Below are 21,506 nucleotides of genomic sequence, written 5' to 3' on the forward strand. Positions count from 1 at the left end.
TTTTTTTTTTTTTTTTTTTTTTTTTTTTGTGGTAGAAAACAGTTGCTGAATCACCATCTCTATTGAGTTTTATTGTACTTGCTGTATCTGTTTATAGAGTTTTGTAGACAAACTATCCTGATTTCCCATTACTTTGCATACACATTTGGTACTGGTTACATCTGGTTCACAGAATCACAGAATTGTAGGGGTTGGAAGGGACCTCCACAGATCATCGAGCCCAATCCCCCTGCCAAAGCAGGTTCCCTACACCAGGTTGCAAAGGTAGGCATCCAGGCAGGTCTTGAATATCTCCAGAGAAGGAGACTCCACAACCTGGTTATTTTACTCTGTAGCATAGCGTAGTAGTCCTGTACTGTAACTCTTCATTAATATAAAGACAGCGTTTGTGTGGTCCCACAAGGTCCCACAACACATGTTGATATTAGTTCTAGCATTAGACAAGAAAACAATTTATAAAGATTTAACATTTTGTACAAAAGTACAAGATCTGAATAATCTTTTACTGATGACTATACTGGATGCAGAAATACATTTTTGGTTAAAAGATGTCAAATCTATGCTCTTCTCTCCACATGAATGTTCTACAAGGTTAAGATGCCCTTTCCTTCCTCATGTTTTAAGTGAATGCTTCATATGTATCTGTTTGCAATGCAACATACTGAAAAGTAAAGCCTATTAAAAAACAAAAACTTTATAAACTACAAAAAGCTAATTATTGCACTAAATTAATATTAGGATATTTCAAAAGTAGTACTGACAAATATAGGTAGGAAGTATAACATTCATTCTCAATAAAGCCTTTTTAGTGACAGATTTCTGCTAAGAATAGGGAACTTGAGCATTATATTGAAATTTTTCTGTAGAAACCAGCTCAATGATCAGCAATTTTTAAAAATTCAGATGAAGTGTTAAGAATAGCTAGGAGAGGCATAAAGGGCAAAGTAATTACAAGGCAACTGGTATAAAGAAAAAGGTAGTGTTTTTTTGACACAAGATATAACTGTAGAATTAAAAATTACAGAGTGCAAAAGGAAATGATATAGAAACATTCAAAAAAAGTGGATGGTTTCATGGAATTAACCATGAATTTCTACTGACAACTATTGTACAGAACAAACTGAAGGCAACCTCTACTTAAGGAAATGTTGATTGAAAGAACACAGAAACTGTGAAAATGAGAAGTGTGTTGCTTTTACTCCTGACCTGTTTCTACTGCAGTTTCCCTAAGCATTTTGTGGATAGTAGGCTAATTGTAGTATTAAAATGAATTTGCATGGTCCATTTTTTCTTCCTACTGGTGCAATTGTAGCCCTCTATTCAAAGGGACAATTCATTCTGCCATCTGTTTTTTCAATATCGTTTGATCTTTCTTTTAAATGATACTTTTTTTTCTTCATTATTCTCCCATCTCTCTAAAATGTATTTTTTCTTTAGAAGTTATGAACATTATTTTACTATTCAGCTACACTCAGAGAATAAGGATTCGGGTTAATCCAGAAAACAGCCTGTGAATAACCTGAAGCATCTCAATAGTTTAAAAAAGACCTTGTTTTGACTAGTGTTTTGACTAGTGGTGGCTTACATATTATTTGTGTGAAAGGTGAAGCAGTACAATTATTTTCTTCAAGTAAAAAAAATCTCTTCTCATGTAAATCATAAAATAGATTCCAATAAAACTGACTTGCAGAAGAGAATCTATGGCTGTTCTACGTGACATGTTTTTTTTTTTCCAGGTAGCTAAATTTCTAAGTTTATGTTGGTTGTAACTGATAAATGTGGAAGTATCTTTCTGAAATGAATTTTTTTTTTTTATCCATATTTTTCCTCAGCTAGACTTTTGCAGAATGTGTTGATTTCTTGTGTAGTGACAGAAAAACATTGCAAAGATTAAATGAAAACTAGATGATCATTAAGTCATTCTATGATTCTATGATGGCAGCAATAATACTGTGTGCTTACCTTCTTTTCTTAACTGAAATTAGGAATTCCATTATCAGAGTAATGGAAACAAAGAATGCTAGTCATGCTTCTTTAATACAGTCCAGGATATGATTGGCTTTCTGGATTGCAAAAACCATCATCTTCTGCCAGGTGGGAAGGAAGACTCTTACATTTTACCACAGTTGGAAAACTAACTCCTTGTAAGTGCACTAAAATGTCTTTAAATGCTGGGTGAGCAATGTGCAAGCACAATGTATACATCTTTTGATAGTTCCATATCTATGAAGATTAAAAAAAAATAATAGAGCAGAAGACAATCTTGGGTCCTAGAGACTGAGGTTTACTGGAGAATAATCACATTGTTCAATGACACCTCCTCAGTGTTCAGCTAAAATTGATTTGATTTTGCAAACTTGTAAATCTAGGCTTTGTGTGTGTGCCTATGTGATTGTATGAGTGGCTGTACATGATTTCTGAAGTTCAAAAGTAACAAGTAAAGACTTCTCCAAAGAAGTATACACTCAGTGCTATGTCTGGACTAGGTTTTAAAAAGATGAATTTCACTTTTGAGAAATAAGTGACATGGAAGGACTTCTGTCTCATACTTTGCTGTAGATGAAGGAAAAATCTTGACATGACTTTTCTGTTAACTTCCTCTTCTATGTCTCTGTCAGGAAGGTGTGTTTATTGCTAAGTAGAGCATCTATTTTAAAGCTTTCATTCATCTGTAAATTTATTTAACATATATATTATTATACATATATAATTTATATACATATATACATATATATATACATATACATATATATATATACATATATATATATATACATATATAATTTAACATATATATTATTTAACATATATAATGCCATGCAACTTCGTAACATTTTACTTAAGGAAAAGCAACAGAAATGTACTTGTCCATTTTTATGTATACCATTTTTTTTCTAGTGTTCTTCATGATCTACCTGTATATGGTTAGCAGGTGAATATCTGGTAAGAATAAACAAACAGATTTTTCTAAAAACCATCAATGTCATAGGGCCAGTATGAGTTAGATTTCATCTTCTGATTTTTTCTGCTGACTTAAAGCTTCCTACTCAAAAAAGCAGTCCACTCTATGGGCCTGGAAAATATTTCCTCTTCATTTGCTTTGAATAAATCATTCTTGTCCATCTAAATATAGAACAGAAATAAACATGAGTATTTTTTGTACCATTAGCAATTCCGCCACCTGCATCTAATTAACTTACTGTTAGTAGGAATTGTTCATTTTCTCATGTACATTAATACTTCTTAGCTGAGATACATGATCGCATTTTAAACTCTGTAACTATTTCAAACTAATTAAAGAAAAATACAGCAAAACATTTATTCTGAACATGTTTTAGAGGTGTTTTTCCCTGAAAATATTTGCGTCATAGACAAAGGAAAGAACAAATCACCTGATTGTATAGAATTTCATTGTATTTAGCTATGAGTTTAAGGATGTGAATCATCAGTGTTTTCTCTTTTTCTGTAGTGCAAACAATGAATAACAATGAATCTAGTCACCCTGAAATGCAATCTTGAAATGGTGTGTTAATAATATAGGCTCATTTATTCCTTAATAAAAATTAAATAATCCAGGATCGAGAACATTTTACTGGTTTAATACAGTTTCATTGGGTCATATTTTCAAAGTATTAAAATGGTTATTGTTGAGGAATAAGTGGAGAATATGTGGGAATGTAAAGTAGAGAGTTTTCTGAAAGAAGAATGGTGTGTAATTTAGATCTAAAAAAGCTATACTAATAAACAGTGCTAGTTTATTTCAATTATTGTCCAGCTTTTAGCGTGTTTATTATATTACTTACGCAGGTGTAACTAAGGTGTAGCTAAGGCATGGTGATAGTGAAAGAGTAGCATAGCAAATCAGAGAAGAAAATCCAGATATTAATACTCTCAACTCTATGTCTATTTCACTTTGACATATGAATTTATTACTGGCATCTAAAATAGGCAGGCATTCACCCACTATCTGGTTAGATGGATTAGTTGAATACATTAATTTATTATAAATATTACCCTGTCAGCTTTTATTAACATATAAAATAATAATTATTATTCCAAGTAAAAGTATAAATCAAATTAATTTGGGAAGTTTGCATTAAAATGATTCAAATAAGATAAAGATTTTCTACAAAAGTAGGTAGAATTTATTAAAGGTGACTATTTCCTGACTGAAGCCAACCACAGAACTTTTTTGCAGATGGACTAAAAACAATAGCATTATCCATTAGCAGAAACTATTTCCCACATGTGTAAAACCTCTAGAATGAGTTTTCATTGTGGACCCAAGCTGTTTGACAGTTATAGTGCCTGTGGGCTGCAAACAAACAAACAAAGGTGATTATTTTTACCTTTTTTTTTTTAATCTACTTTCTGGAACAGCTCTACTGTTGTGTGGGCATGATGTGTATTGTGACATGGTAATGCATGTCCACAATATGAAGTTATGAAGTTGTACCAACTAGTATTCTTAGTTAGAATCATAGAATCATAGAATCATAGAATCACAAGGTTGGTAACAACCTATAAGATCATCTAGTCCAACCGTCTCCTCATCACCACTGCCACCACTGGCACTAAACCATATCATGCAGCACGTTGTTCAGACGCCTCTTGAACACTGCCAGGGACGGCGACTCCACCACCTCCCTGGGCAGCCATTCCAGTGCCTGACCACTCTCTGAGAGAAATAGTTCTTCCTTATGTCTAATCTAAACCTCTGTTACAACTTTGGTACAACTTGCAGCCATTGCCCCGTGTCCTGCTCGCTGCCTGGGAGAAGAGGCCAAATCCCTCTTCACCACAACCTCCCTTCAGGAAGTTGTGGAGTGCAATGAGGTCTGCCCTGAGCCTTCTCTTCTCCAGACTGAACAATCCCAGCTCCCTCAGCCGCTCCTCATAAGACTTGTGCTCCAGACCCCTCACCAGTTTTGTTGCCCTTCTCTGCACACGCTCCAGGGCCTCAATATCTTTCCTGTAGTGAGGGGCCCAAAACTGAACACAGTACTCGAGGTGCAGCCTCACCAGCACTGAGTACAGGGGGATGATCACCTCCCTGCTCCTGCTGGCCACACCATTTGTAATGCAGGCCAGGATGCTGTTGGCCCTCTTGGCCACCTGGGCACACTGTCGGCTCACATTCAGCCAAGCACCAACCAGATCCCTCTCTTCTTCACAGTCATCCAGCCACTCATCCCCAAGCCTATAACGCTGCATTGGGTTGTTGTGCCCAAAATGCAGGACGCAGCACTTGGCCTTGTTGAACCTTATCCCATTCACCTCAGCCCAGTGATCCAGCTTGTCTAAATCCCTCTGAAGGGCCGCCCTATCCTCAGGCAGATCAACACCACCTCCCAGCTTGGTGTCATCTGCAAACTTACTGAGGGTACACTCAATCCCCTCATCTAGGTCATCAATAAAGATATTAAACAAGATGGGTCCCAGTGCCGATCCCTGGGGGATACCACTTGAAACGGGTCACCAGCTGGACTTCACTCCATTCACCACGACCCAATGGGCACGGCCCTCCAGCCAGTTCCTTACCCAAAGAAGTGTATATCTGTTCAGACCACGGGCAGCCATTTTCCCCAGAAGAAGCCTGTGAGGGACTGTGTCAAAGGCTTTGCTGAAGTCTAGATAGACTACATCAACAACCCTTCCCTCATCTATCAGACTGGTCACCCAGTCATAGAAGGAGATGAGGTCAAGCATGACTTGCCTTTCACGAAACTGTGCTGGCTGGGCCTGATCCCCTGGACACCACGCACATGCCATGCAATCTTATCCAAGATGATTTGCTCCATAACTTTCCCTGGTACCAAGGTCAGGCTAACAGACCTATAGTTCCTTGGATTCTCCTTGCGGCCCTTCTTGAAGATGGTAGTCACATCAGCAAGCCCCAGTCCTCTGGGACCTCACCAGTTAACCAAGAGCGCTGATTGATGGCCGAGAGGAGCTCAGCAATCACTCCCGCCAGCTCCCTCATGCCCAGTGTTGGCATGTCAAAGTTGTTTGAAATGTGGCTGCATTGTTTTGTTGTGTTTTTTTTTTTTTGTTTGTTTGTTTATTTGCTTTTAATGAATCTCCTTACTTGATCTTGGAAGAGAATAGATCACCTCTGAGCTGTTATTAGTCATTTGATCCATATCACAAAACTGAGCAGCAGATGGGAAAGGATGGGAGGACGTATCAGGTTATGGTTAGGTATGATTAAAGAACTGGCTCTACAAAACTGCTTTGTTAGAAATGCACACTTTGATACTTCTCAAAATGAGCATTTCAGAAAAAACTAAGGTAGATGACAGATAATCCTGTTATGTTTGTTAAGAGGTTTGCAGTGAAATAGCAGTAATGAAATAATCCATATGTCCATGTAAGGGTTGTTTATTTTTTGCCTCTCTCTGTTTTTATTTTTCCTGCAAGCTTATGATATGTGACTGACTTTTGTTCCTTAGATTGCAATCATTTTGTGTTGCACAGAAATCCATGCCTACTAATGAGCAATTACTGATAAGAACTAAGAAAAATACCTGCTAATTAGAAGGCTAGCAAATCATCTCATGAGCTGTAACTTAGCCAGCAAATGATTCATCATTATTAGCAGAGAGATTTAAGGAATAAGTGGAATAAGGAGGCAGATACTCTGAATGACCCAGCCTGGAGTCTGCTCTATACCAGAAGAGCTGAAGTAGGTTAATTGGTATCTAAAAGGATGTCATGTCCTAGAATTCAATTAATTGGTTACAGGGCAGGGATTAATGGAGAGTCTCTCAGACCTCTAACATAAAAAGAGAAAGGAAAAAATGTTCTGTTTGATGGATTTCATTATCAAACACCTTATAAGAACTTCCTTTCTCTTGTGTAAACTATCAGAGGTCAGAAATGTCAGCAGCAGAGCTCCTTGCTGTTTGTTTTTATTAGCAGTTATGGTATTGGACTATATTATGCAGCATGTCAGATACCTGCATTCCCAAAGCTCAGTTGGCATTCTCAGTGGTTTTGTTCTAATGGCAGCATTAACTGCTATGATTTCACAACAATTTCTTAGTAGAATATTGTTTTTAATTTGCGAATGAAAAAGGAAATCTTTAGTTTCAGGTTTGGATAACATCAGTTGTCTTTCTCAGGATAATTATTTTCACAGTTCTAACCTAAGATCCTTCACCTGTTAACAAGTCTATTTTCATTGATTGAAATATGATGGCAAACTTGCTGGTGAAATAGCTTTACTTTCTCATTCTTCAGACCTCAGATGCATCTGTTGCCACTCTTACGAAAATTTGCACGAGGACCGTCAGAAAATAAATAAATAAATGAAAGGTTATTCTTCAATCTTTTATTGTGCTGGAAAGAAGGACTTCAGCATGCATTGTAATGATGTGGAAAGACAAGTGCCGTAATCCTGGGTGCTGCCCTCCTCCTTCTCCTCACCCAGAGATTTTACTGCTGGGCATGACGCATGCGCTATGCAAACACAAGAGGTTGGTTCTGTACAGCTACCCTAGCTGTGTCACCTGCCAACTTCGTATGCATCCTCTCTGGGGGCACAGCATGAGAAACAGAGGAAGCCCTGATGTTGTCTAAGCGCTGTTCAGCCAGCAACAGCTAAATTGTGACTATTTTGGTTACAATTCTCAAACATAACACCATATGTGTCGCTATGAAGGAAATTAGTTCTGTTCCAGCCTGACCCAGCACAGATGACAAAGCTAATAACAGAAATCAATTGTGCTTTTTTCTGTCTCCTTACCCCATTCTTCCTGGGCTCAGGGAGCCCTTTTACTGATGTTGAGAAAACAAAGTTTTCTGATTGAATTCAAGAGCCAGACCAGAGGAAAAGATTTGGAAAGATAAAAATGAATGAGGAAGAGAAATGTTCATAGTGGAAGTTTTGAGGAAGTAGAGGAAAAATCTGAATTTAGGTCAGTAAAGCAACACGTCAAAAAAAAGATTTATTGTGGAAAGTACATGATGTTGAAGTACCCCAGAACTTTTAATTTTTTTTCATTACTGTAGACGTGATCAGATACACTACTTCAGCAAGGTGTTTCTGAACTTCTCTGCCTTCTCTGGGAAGAGCAGGAGGAACAGAACACAGCATGTATATTTTCTCAAAGTATACATAGTATACATAGATGATACTACTATGCTCTCTGCAACAGTTTGGATGGGTATTTCTACTATGCAAAGTTGTTATTTTTCCACATACCAAATATTTGGAGAAGTGTGTTTCATAATTGGCTATAGATCTAAATAATAGACTAGCTAACAACGTACTGCTTCTATTGAGGTGTTTTTCTTTCTTGCATGTCATTGCTTATTGTGGTCAGTCTAAATGTTCAGCTTATCTGAGCAATTAAGAGTTTGTCACTCCCTAGGATGAAAACGTGCTATGTTTTTCAGAAATAATATTAAATATTACTTTCTAAAATTGTCATGAAAAACACTGAGGTAGAAAGCCAAGAAGCAAAAAATTAGGCAGTCTCAGAATTACCTATATCAGCCTTATTGGTGTCCTTATGCACCATATCCTTATACACTATGAAATTCTGTAAGATAGAATCACAGAACTGTGTAATCACCAAGGTTGGAAAAGACCTCTAAGATCATTCAATCCAACTGTCTGCCAGTCACCAATATCTCCCACTAAACCATGTCCTTCAGTACAACATCTAAATGTTTCTTAAGCACCTTCAGGGTTAGTGACTCCACCACCATGCTGGGCAGCCCATTTCAATGCCTGACCACTCTCTTGAAGAAGTATTCCCTAATGTCCAACCTGTTTCCCCCTGTGGTGCAACTTGAGGACATTTCCTCTGGTCCTGATGATGCTAGTTACACTGAAGAAGAGGCTGACTCCCACCCCCCACAACCTCCCTTCAGGTAGATATAGAGAGTGATAGGGGTCGCCCTTGATCCTCCTACACACTGAACAATCCCAGCTGCCTCAGCCACTCCCCATTAGGCTTGTGCTCCAGGCCCCTCACAACTTCACTGCCCTTCTTTGGATGCACTCCATGGCCTCCATGTCTTTCTTGTAGTACAGGGCCCAAAACTGAACATAGTAGTTGAGGTGAGGCCTCACCAGGGCTGAGTACAGAACGATCACATATTCTCTTAAGCTGATTTCTGATTTGCTTCCCTTGTAGGTGAATGCTGCTTGTAGGCATCAATACGAAAAGTGTAGCAATGGCAACTATGGTCTTCTCATTTTTTTCCCGGTACTTGAAAAAGGTTAAAGAAAAACTGTGGAAGACTTACAGTGAAATGGTGGTCTGAATATTAAGCTAGTAGACTCTCACCTTAGACAAAATTTGCTTCTATTCTTGGTTATACCAATAAAGAACTATGTAACACCAAATAAATTGCTTAAGCAAAGCTTTTGTCCGGTTACTGTTTTTATTATTTTCTGAATTGTGATCACATCCCTGTGATGTGAAGAGCAAGCTGATGTGAAATGTTCCAAAACTGGTATTTCCCAAATTGTTCAAAGCAAATGAGAGGTTGTTTTTCAACTCACTGTTTCGCTCATTCTTGACTACAGACACTGGTGTAAATTCAGGCCTGTGAAGTTCTTAGTTGTTGTGATGATAGGCAACTAAATAAAAGCAGTGAGGAAAAGTAAAGGTGTATGCAGGGCAGCATTGGTTGGGTCATAACCCTGCTGAAAAGGACTTGAGGGCTTCAATTGATGGCAGGGTGGATATCGGCCAATCGTCATAAATAACGCAGACTACATGCTAGTTTGACTGTAGCGAGTAGATCAGTGGAAATGCTAGGAGCCCAGAGAAGGGCTACAGGGATGGTGAGAGCCTGAAGCTCACAATCAGTGAGCAGTGCATGAGGGAGCTGAGTTGTTCAGTCTGCTGTGAAGGAGAAGAAAGGCCATCTAACAGCAGCCTACAGCTACTTGAAGAGTAGCTGCGAAAGACGACAAATTTGAGCTCCACTGTGGCATACTATACAAGGATCAAGGGCCCCTGTTCAGAAGGTTCAGGTAGAACATCAGGAGAATCTATCCTACTAGGAATGTGGTAGAGAACTGGAGAAGATTCTCCAGTGGAGTGAGTAAACATAATACTCTTTACAACTATATTCACAAATAAGACAAAATCACTAATGCATATTTTTCTTTTGTTTACCAAGTAAAATGAGTTTGATCAGTAGTATTTCCTAATTTAGATGTCTGTGTATTTGTATCTTAATAAGTGATGTATTTTTCCATAAAGTGATTTAATTTCCCATGACTACTAGTTGAAATATATGTTAGGTAACTATTTGATTTCTTAAAATCTTGGTTTTAATATTTGGTTTGAAATTTGTCCCTTGTCCTGACAGTTTCCTTTATGCCATACATCATTACCTCTAATTTTTGCATGATTCAAAGATTTTCAGTGAGTCCACTTTCTTGTTTCAGCAGTTGATTCTGATCATCTGTAGCTGCAGTTCAAAGATTTTAATGGTTTTCAAAGCAGCCTCAAAATCAACAATTTGTTAGTGATGAAGTGGATCAAATAGCCTCCTGCAATAGACTAATTTTAGCTCTGATATTAGCATTTTTGTTTCTTGCAGAGCTATAATTAATTTCATTATTATTTTTTAATTCATTCAACTGTCTTGAATATCCACTGTGTACACACTGAAAATACAAGCCTGAAGTTAAACTTTTCCCTGGATGACTATAACACATTAATTCTTGTAGGCTTTTTTACAGTGATTAATTTTTCAGTGGATTTGCTTCAGTGTACATTTGATAATGCGTACAATTTTATAATCTTTGTTTTCTTAAACTACGTTACAACTAGATTAAGAAAAATAGCTAAATTATAAATTTAGATTTTATGATTAAAAATTTAATCAGAAATAGTTTGCTCATAGCAACTGCTCAAGCTCTGAGTATAAATAGAGGTTATTAATATTACTCATCATGAAAGGGGGCTCATTAACATATTTCCCTACGTGCACAGAGTAGATATGTTGCCCTGCAAACTTTCCTTGAAGGTATGCATCAGTCCTCACGAGACAGCTGAAACTGAAGGCCACGTCTGTGCTACAAGTGGATGTGTGATTTCATTGTGAGCAATCTGTCATAGCACACCATATCAACTATGCCATATGTTTGAATGTTAGTTGGCAGAGGCAAATTCTCTGTGTACCAGTGTACTAGGACTTAGACATACCTGACCTAGATGGAATAGCATGTTGTAATTCTATTGCTCATTCTTAATATAGATGGTATAGAAAATCTTTAGATTTACTTATAAGTTGAGTTTAGTCGCAGGAATATCATCAAAGCTGTAGTTGCAGACAGTAGTATCTGTGCTGCGAAATTTATCAAGAGGTGGTGAGAAACTGAGTAAGATATGGAGAGAAAAATAAATTTCCTCTTATTATTACAACAGGCTTTTGAAGATATTAGTGCTCTCAGAAAAATAATTATTTGCAAATTTTCTTTTAAAATTGTGAGGTTTGTTTAAAATTCTGAAAATGTTATGATGAAATTTCCTCCCTTTTAAGTACATTGAAGACTTCTTTCCTACATTAAGCATTATTATTCCATGACCCAGAAAATACTACCAATATTTTATATTATTATTTTAAAAAGAATGGTTACTTATGTTTAAGCTTACCATTTTGTAATAGCCACACCTTTAGAAGATCCACTTATTCATTATTTCCAAGCACTACACTGGTTGTTTTAACTACTGATCACTTCATATTAACATGATACTATTGTGTGTCAGGAAGAAAGGTGGGAGTTAGAAAATCTGCAGTAATCTTTTAAATACAGTTTAATAAGAAATTTAAGGTGAGTTTTCTCTTGTTTTCAGTCTAGAGGTGTATAGCTGCATTCTCTAACTACTTTTATTTTATTATTGCTATTTGGATTCTCACTTCTTCCAAAAGATAAACGATTTTCAAGGAAGCAAAAACACATTTGCAGGATAGAAGTTCATGTAAAGTAGACATTTGTTCCCAATGCGTATTTTAGGTAGTGGTGTTTTTATCTTCTCATAGAATAGCTTTCTCATTGCTTTTAAAGCAGCAGATTACTTCAACTCTATAAACTTTTTACTGCATTTTTTCACTTTTTGCATTTCCTGAATAATGGCAGCAATGTATAGCCAGAATTTATAACAAATTTATGGAAAGGGATTATAGGGGTAGTTAAATTGACGTTATAGTGTTCTATATGTGATATGGGTTTTTTTTTTGTTGTTGTCTTTTTCCCTGATTGTAGATTTCAGAAGAAGTACTCCATCACTGTAGTGAGGAGGAAGAGTCTTTCCAAGCAATGGAGCCCTATCTCGTTCGGAGATTATCGTCCCGTAACATCCAGCTTCCCCCTTTAGCTTTCAGGCAGCTAGAACAAGCTGATTGGGATAAAAAGAATGACACTGAGACCATGCCACGGCCCACAACTCTTCCACTGAGGATTCCTCCTGTGATTGCCATTACATCAGCAGAGTCCAGCAGGTGAGATCCAGCAAGTTCTTTCTAATTTGTAATTTTCTGTGATAGCTACAGGACAGCAGATCCTCCTTCTAGGACAGAAGTTTATTTATTTTCTAAATCCCCTTAATAAATATATGGAAGTCATTTTGTAGAGTTTAGCAGAGTTGGTGAAAAATGAGAGTAAAATATTCATATATGAATTTGTGGATGAAAATTAATAACTCAGTTTGTAAACCTTTTGGTCATGTCCAAATGCAAGTATTGGGAAATATCTGAACTTGATTAATAACTTCAAAGTAAAAAAAAAAAAAAATCTCAATTACAGAGACCTGAATAACCCCCTTGGAGTATTATAACAGAGGCAGAAGATTTTCTGTACTTAGTTCCAAAATCACTTGCAAGGAACCATGAGTAGATTGTGCCTCCATCCCAATGTTTAGGATATTTATAATATCAATTGTTCTGCATATTTGTTTGTAACTACTGTTATGGCTTCTTCATATTACATTCATGAGTTTTTACATCAAACATGTTTTCTAATGTAACCTTTTCTGTTCTTCATTCCTTTTCATAATATTTTATTGTGTTGTTTTCCAAAATGTGAGTTGTCTGGAATGCAGTACTATGCTCTTAATTGTGAAGGCAATGCAGCCACTTGGTAACATAAGGAAGAATGAAGAAAGGGAAGGATGGACATATGGAGAACTGAAATGCAGAATTTAGGAACCTACAGCTGTGTAAAGAATGTAAGATTTGTACTATGTGAGCAAAAGCTGTAAACATTCATTAGGATGCTATGGCAAAAAGAAAAAAAAATCTATCTTTATACGTAACATTGCCTCCTAGATCTCATTCAAACGTGTATTAATTTCTGGAACACGCGAGACTACATCTGAAAGCATGCTTGGTGAAACATTCACTACATCTTTGAGAAATGCAGTGCCATTTGGCAAGGGTTTAAAAATAGATTGGTGTCTTGATTTTTTTGTCAATTTTTTTTTCTGTCCATAGAGGCTGGAAACAAGATTGGGCTGAAATCTTAAAGGAAAATAAGTGAAGGGACAATTATGACAGTTCACATTGCTGGCCTTTCTGAATTTCAGGAAATTCAGCTTTGAAAATTAAATTGTATTTGGGACACGTTGTGTAAACCATGTAATGTCCAAGAGGTACTTCGTGTTTTGGAGAGAATGTACTCAAAATACTGACCAAAAAAAGCCCCAAACTATATGATAGATAAGTCAGGTAACAGAGTGAAAAGTAAATAATTCTGTCCTATGAAAAAGTCTAAGTGATTTTTGACTTTTGGAGATCACTGTTGTTTTCCAAGCTGCATTCAAATATGCAACAACAAGACAGTTTCGTGGGTATTCATATAATTAATAAACCCCAAACGGTCTGGTTATTATGAATGGTTATCTGCTATACTCAGAGATTGATGTTCTCGGAAAGGCTTCTCTGCATCTAAGAATCTGTTGCGGACATTAGAGACGTTATATATAACTTTGTATTCTGCCTAAGGCTTTCATTTCTATGGTTGATAGAATTTGTTTTGAAACTGGACGAAGAAAGATTTATCTATAGAAAACTTTATTTCAGGGAGTAACTGAGAAACAGCAGATCTACAGATTGTTAAATGAAGCTGCAAGGCTGTTTAAACAAACAAACAAAGCAAAACTGAACACAACAACAAAAGCAATTATAATTTTGATGCTTCTTGGTAATATAAAATCGGTAGCTCTTACGATTCTTTCTTAGCTAAAGAGCAATTATGTTGCTTCAGGAAGAATATTATTCAGGAAATTGAATTTCTCTAGATGTTTAATGCCATTTTTCAATGGTTAGCTCTCTCAAGCAGCTATGCGTTTCTCATTTACGTGATCGTAATGCAAACCCAACAGCAGGAAAAATACATCCTCTTATCAAGGCTTTTTGTCTGCATGAATGTATACAAATCTATTCTCTATTTTCAATGGGTTGGAGGAGGTGGAAGAGCAGTTGAGTCATTGAGCTGATTTTAAGAAAGATGTAATCACTAAAGACAACCTAAATTACAAATATATATTTTTGGAGGAAGACACTAAAAAAATCCCATAGATGGCACTACAAATTGTCTTGTACTTCAATTTAAGTACCTGGAATGCACGGAACTCAAAACAGTCACAGTAGATTTGGTTTTAAGAATACAATGTGTATTCTGTTCCTGCACACACACACACGTTCCGACTCTTTTTAATTTCTTTTTATTTTCATGAAGCCTCAGGATTGTTTCTGTTTTTTCATTAGCTTTATATAGGGATGAACTACACAGATTTAGCTGAGGCTGCTCAGTTAAGAAACAAAGGAGAATAAATGAAAAACTAGATAGGAAATATTCAGAAATATTTTTCTAATCTTTCACGCTTGTAAGTGCTTACTTTAATGAGACGCTTCACACTGGTCATCCCTGTCACCCTTCTATTTTTTTCCTATGCTTAGGTTGCTGTTGGGCTTCATTCTGATTTTTTCATCCAGGTTTAACTGACAGGATAACAAAGATCATCATTAAGATGAAGGTTTCATGTCTTGTACTGAAGTTTCACATATAATATTACCAATAGGAGCAAAAAACCAACTGCTTATAAATTGATAAGTGTGCTGCTGGTAGCAACAGTTAAATTTGTGAAATATAACAGTTGCCAGACCTCGCGCTGAGAAGTTTAAAAAACCAGGCGGGCAATTGCTTTTGATATTTCAGTTCTTCTCCTTTTTTTTTTTTTTTTTAAAGTAGCATAGCTTATATACATAACTTTATATGTGATATCCTGTTGCAAAGTAGAATAGCAGTATTTTGCTTGTACATGTGATTACAAACTTTAAATTTTTCCAGTTTTCCTCAGATAACCACAATTAATTTTTACCACTATTTTTCATAAAGGTAACAGATACTATGTTGTTTAAGAATGAATGCACATATAAGAAGAGATTGACAGTGGAAGATTTTTGGTCTTGCCAAGGCAGATAATATTAAAATGGTGGAGGACTGTTACCTGAAACTCATACATTTGAGAAAATTTAAATAATTTGGTTGTACCTCCTTTATAATAAACATTTCAAAGAGTTTGCTTTCCTCTATATTTGTTTTGCCCAGTAGTCACAACTCCTGATTTGATTCAGTAGTATCCTAACATAAATATTTGCTTGAGTAAATGTGATATGATAAATTTTATTTATTTTTTCAGATACTTAGATGTGATTTGGAAGGCCAATTGGTCCAATAGTATTTAATAATGGTACTGGTTTGGTACTGAGGGACTTTTATTGTACCCTCTGAAGTGAAATAAACACAATTTTGCTTAAGTATAAATACAGAGAGTGGTCTGCAAGTTGCAGCATGAGCTGATTCCTTACATGCACTTACCCTAGCATCAGTCATGTGGGCATAGGAATCGTGTGGTTTTGGATTCATCCCCCAGAGCCTAGAAGCCTCTGGGCACTCAGACTACACTGCAACAGGACAGTGCTATGGCATTTCTTGTCAAGAAACTTCACTCTCTTGTGGAATCTGCCTTTCACTCTTGATTCCAGGCAGTCTGCCACTTTTGATTCTTGCTCTACCTGACAGATCATTCTTTGGTCATGAATCCCTATTGCTGACCAGTTATGATGTGAATTTTGTCATCACCATTTGCCAAGCTTCATGAAATTTAATGACAGATTCTTCAGTCATCTTTCTGATGGAAACTCTGTATTATGTAACTCAAAAGAAGAGATGGATAGAAAAAGATAGGATGGGATAGAGATACTCCTATCTGAATCTGCTCCTGTTAGACTCTGAAATGCAATGGCACACACACATATCCCACTGTGAACAGTGCCTTTGAAGCACAAATTACTGCTGAAGTAATGAGGCATTTTAAAGTTGTACTTTAAAGTCAATGTTGTAATTGTTCTGTCCTCTTAAGACATACAACTATCATAGTATGATGGGAAATGTCAAGCAATATGACATCAGTTGAATTTAAACTCAAGAGATAAAAGATTATACAATGTACTTTAAAACTTCACTTATGGCTGTCTGAACACCAGAAGTTATTTTGGAGAAAAGAAGTAGTTAGGAAGACTTTAGCAAGGCGAGCATTAGCCTCTTTTCTCAGGTTACAAGGGATAGGATGTAACTAATTGGCCTCAGGTTGCTTCAAGAGAAGTCTAGGTTCTATATTAGGAAGGGAAAGGCTGGTTAGGCATTGCAACAGGCTGCATAGTTAAGTGGTAGAGTTGCCATCTCTGGTGACGTTGGAGACCTGTGGCTGTCATGCTTAGTGACACAGTTTAGTGGTGGACTTGGTAGTGTTAGCTGGATGGTCACACTTGATGATCTTAAGTATCTTTTCCATCCTACATGCTTCTATGCTTCTGTGATTTCCCTGTTCTTTGCTAAAGCACAATTTGTGAGAGATTACTATTACTATACAACATCAGGTTTGTTTTAAATTGCTTTCTTATTGCTTATATACACCTGAAAGTATATTAGTATACCTACGGAACTCTTGGGAGCTACAAGAATGACTTACACAATGGTTAATTTCTGAAGTTTTTTTTTTTTTTTGCAGTGCTCTTTCTCTTCTAGTATATTAATTGTTCATTGTAGGGACAGATCCACGGATTAGACAGACACTGCAATGCTTAAAATCTCTGTTTTCTAATCCATGAAAGAAGAAATTAAAGTTCTCCACATTTAAAGATCAGAACAAAATGTGATATAAAACTATGGATTTTTTCTTCCTGTCCTCTAGAGATGCACTTGTAATTTTTTTGTAATTATTGCAGACTTTGAATCAAAAATTAAACTATTAATATCTAGTTTTGAGAAGAAATACTACAAAAAATGTTATTAGCATCATCAATGTAAGTTTGATACTGTAGCCATGCAGACTAATGGTTCTAATTTCAAACAAAATGTGTCTTAAAGCCTTTCATTTGCTTGCATTGTCTTTACCCCATCAAAGCAATCTCAAAGATTACATTTTGTCTTCTGTATTTTATTTTTAAGAAAAAGGCAAAACCACTGAAATGTGGGACTATTAAGCCATAATTTTGCAGTTATTCACCTAATCAAGTATTCTTAAAACAACAAAAAAAAAAAAACAGCTGTTTTTTAAAGGAACTGAGTGTTAAAGTTTGGTGATGAGAATGGAGAGACTGGACCTTATCAGAGTAACATGGAATAAAAATGCAAGCTGGGGAAAAGCTGCTCTTTGGAATTATTTATTTTTAACTCGGTAGGGTACTGTATGTAGTGAAAATAAGTGAAAGCTATGGTTTGCATAGCATTAAAATAATAATAACAAAAAATTGCCATTTTATTTTCTTTTTGAGCTCAGAATGATGATCTCTGGGCTGTCACGCTGTAACTCTACGTTGGCAACTTCTTATATGTCTGTGCTGTTTATTATCTGACTCACCTTCCAGTTAAGAATAATGAACAACAGCGCAATAATTCTTAACAGTTTTATTGCACATCTTTATTTTAGAACCATTTTAAGCATGACCTAATTACAGAATCACAGAATTGTAGGGGTTGGAAGGGACCTGCAGAGATCAATGAGACCAACTCCCCTGCCAAAGCAGGTTCCCTACAGCAGGTCGCACAGGTAGGCATCCAGGCAGGTCTTGAACATCTCCACAGAAGGAGACTCCACCACCTCCCTGGGCAGCCTGTTCCAGTGCTCTGTCACCTCACTGTAAAGAAGATTTTATGCACATTCATGTAGAACTTCCTATGCTGCAGTTTCCAAACATTTCCCCTTGTCCTGTCTCCACTCACCACTGAAAAGAGACTGGCCTCACCTCTATGGCCCCCACATCTTAGATATTTATAGACCTGGATCAGGTCCCCTCTCAGTCTTCTTTTCTCAAGGCTGAACAGACCCAGTTCACTCAGCCTTTCCTCATAGGAGAGATGCTCCAGGCCCTTCACCATCTTTGTGGCCCTCCGCTGGACTCTTTCCAAGAGATCCCTGTCTTTTTTGTACTGGGGAGCCCAGAACTGGACGCAGCACTCCAGATGAGGCCTTACCAGGGCAGAGTAGAGGGGGAGGATCACCTCCCTCGACCTGCTGGCCATGCTCTTTTTAATGCACCCCAGAATGCCATTGGCCTTTTTGGCCACGAGTTAGTAAGCAAGTAATGCTATCTTTGTTGTATAGGAGAACTTGCACGTGAAGGGATGGTGCAACTGGCCAAGACCACAGGGAAAACAGCAAAGTTTTGAACAGAAATTCGGGAGCTTTTGTCTCCTTATTTATTTAGACTCTATGCTATCTGCCACAGTGCTGCATGCAAATGGACCTGGGGAAAATAAATAAATAAAAAAGGATCAGCGTTTAACAATAAACCTAGTAGTGAAGAAGAATTTTACCAACCAGATCTGAGAAGTTGCATATTTTTAAAATGCCTAGCTGCTGTTATGCATCTGGACTCACATTAAGTCTGAGTTTGTATCACACTGACTTACTTTCATGGAACTCTGACTTACTAGTTGCTGTATCTATGTAATATATATTACCAGTCAAAAGAAGTAATTGTTCATCATTGGTGTGATCTTACTTGGAGTACTGTTGCACGGTTTTAGGCTTTGAAATACAAGATGGATATAAAAATATTAGATTGTGTCCAAAGGAGGCAACAAAGATAGTGACAGAACTAGAAAGCATGACATCTGAAAAATGGCAGAGGTTACTTCATTTGTTCTACTTACAAAAGAGGAGACTGAAGGATGATCATACTGTTGTCTATAAATTCCTCATGTAGGGTAATGGCAAGAAAGGTGCTAATCTCTGTATTGACCAGTGATAATGTGCAAGAGAATGGCTTAAAGCTGCATAAGGAAAGTCCAGATTGGATATTACATGAAAGTTCTTCACAGAGAGAGTGGTTAGGAACTGGAGCAGGGCTCAGATCTGCTGATGTTCAAGAATCACTTGAGCAGCATGCTCAGGTTTAACTTTTAGGTTGTCCCATGTGAAGTCAGACATTGAACTTGATCCTTCCAGCGTAGGATATACTATGATTCAATTAAAAAATATAACACATATATAATCATCTTTGACTGCAAATTTATATAATTATCACATCAACTAGGAGATTAACTTTTAAAAGAGTAAGTTTACAGCAGATAAAAGTCTGAGCTGGGGTTATTTTTTGCCTTTGCTGAACTTTGCATGGTTCCTCTCACCATTCTTCAGGCTTGCCAAGGTCCTGTGAATAGCAGCCCTCCAGAATAACAAGTCCTCATACTATTCTGGTGTCTTCTGCAAACTTGTTGAAGGTTCATGACATCTTACTGTACAAATCACATTGCTAATTAATCAGTCATGACTCCAGTACTCACTTCTAGAGATATCTGTTCTTACCTAGCTGCTATTTATATTTGGAACAACTGCCCAGTATCATTTGAATCCGATGGTCTGAGTAGTTTGTTTGCCTTTTGGTCTCATTTGTCAAGTCTGTATTTTCCAGCTTGGCTACAAGGTTTCAGTAAAAGTTTGTCAAAAACTTATCTGCTGCTTCTACCAGTCACAGAACCAGGAATTTTGTCATGAAAGGAAATCAAATCTATTACACATGATTTTCCCTAGGTAAATTTATGCTGACTGTTGCCAGTCTCTCCTTGTCCTTTAAATGCTTGGAAATGACTTCCTAGAGCACTGGCATGACATTATTCTCAGAACTGAGCTGATTGTAGCTCCCCAGGTCCTCTTTTCTCTTTTAAAGATGGTCTTATCATTAGACCTTCTCAGATAACTAGGGACCTCTACTGATCACAATTTTTCTAAGACAATAAAGAGAACATGGCCTCACAAGGACAAAGATCAGCTTCCTCATCAAGATTGGGTGCCTCCCACATGGTCTCATCCAGTTTACCTAAGGAGGACTTTAATGTTTCCCTACATTGTGTAGTACTCTCTACTTCCTCAAACATCTCTTCTAGAGATGATGACCTGAGAAACCGGATAACAGACCAGTGAAAGTAAGGCAAAGAAGAGTTTGAATACATCATTCTATTCCATGTCATTCACTTCTTGATTACTTGCTCCACTCAGCAGTAGGCCTACATTTTCTTCTGTTTTGTTTTTGCTTTTCTTGTTCTTTTTTACTCCTTCATCTCTGTTACCAAATTCATCTCCAGCTGAACTGGATACTAATTGTATTCTCAGAAAGCCATTTCCCTCCTTGGAAGTTAGGTTCTACTTGCACCTTCTATACTTCCCCTTTCTGTATGTTTGCTCAATCTGAAGTTCCCTGTTCAGGCAAGTTGGTATCCTGCAGTTGTTTTTGAATACTTAATTGCAGTGTATCCAGAACACTACAGGAGAATGAGTCATTGGCTTGTAGAAGGAGCTGATTATGTAGGATTTTTATGATAAAATACTATTTTAATTTTCAATTATTATTACACTCATAATAGATTTTATAATGTGTCTAGGCACTTCTCTGTTTTTGCATTCATATAATTTAGTGCTATTGTATGTTAAAGATAGTGAGAGAGACTGTCTTTTTTTGTAGTTGATTTGATTGTTAGTATAGAGACTAGTCATTTGCTAAGTGATCTCTTTAAATAATTTCTCCTGATGATTCTTGCTTGACTGATGTCTTAATTCACATGTTGCTTGCATATCTGCCTGTATTATTACTGGTGTCAAGGTCCACAGTTGCAATGGCTCATGCTGCAGGGAAAGCTCAAAAAGAAAAAGTTGCTTCTAATTATAGTTGGTCAAAATTGCAGTGAGTTAGGGGAAGTCAGGGAACTTACTAAGATCAGCTTTACTTTCTGTATTGCAATTGTTAATAGTTTTAAAGAGATTTTTACTGTTCAGCAATTGTCTCTTTTTGAGCAATTAGCTATCAAAATAGTTAAGTTACTGATATATTTGTTTGGGCAGTTAGTCAAACTCAAGGCCACACATTCTTGGTTCAGTATTAGAAGTGCAGTATAAAAAGAAGTCCTTAACAAAATAGTATCTTAATGTCTACTTTTTCATAATGTCATAGTAATGTCAACATAGAGGTAG

General features: G+C 36.8%; 1 protein-coding gene across 1 annotated transcript in view; it reads left to right on the forward strand.

The window, feature by feature from the left end:
• Positions 1–21,506, forward strand: part of LOC122182341 (cAMP-specific 3',5'-cyclic phosphodiesterase 4D-like) — a 90,535-nt gene that overhangs the window by 48,655 nt on the left and 20,374 nt on the right. Inside the window, exon 2 of the mRNA XM_042875518.1 lies at positions 12,239–12,474. Within this exon, the coding sequence (XP_042731452.1) occupies positions 12,239–12,474 (236 nt within the window). The remainder of the gene's footprint in view (positions 1–12,238; positions 12,475–21,506) is intronic.

Source organism: Lagopus leucura, unplaced genomic scaffold, assembly GCF_019238085.1.
Source record: "Lagopus leucura isolate 7727_CA_CO unplaced genomic scaffold, USGS_WTPT01 Super-Scaffold_100014, whole genome shotgun sequence".
In the NCBI taxonomy this organism is placed as follows: domain Eukaryota; kingdom Metazoa; phylum Chordata; class Aves; order Galliformes; family Phasianidae; genus Lagopus; species Lagopus leucura.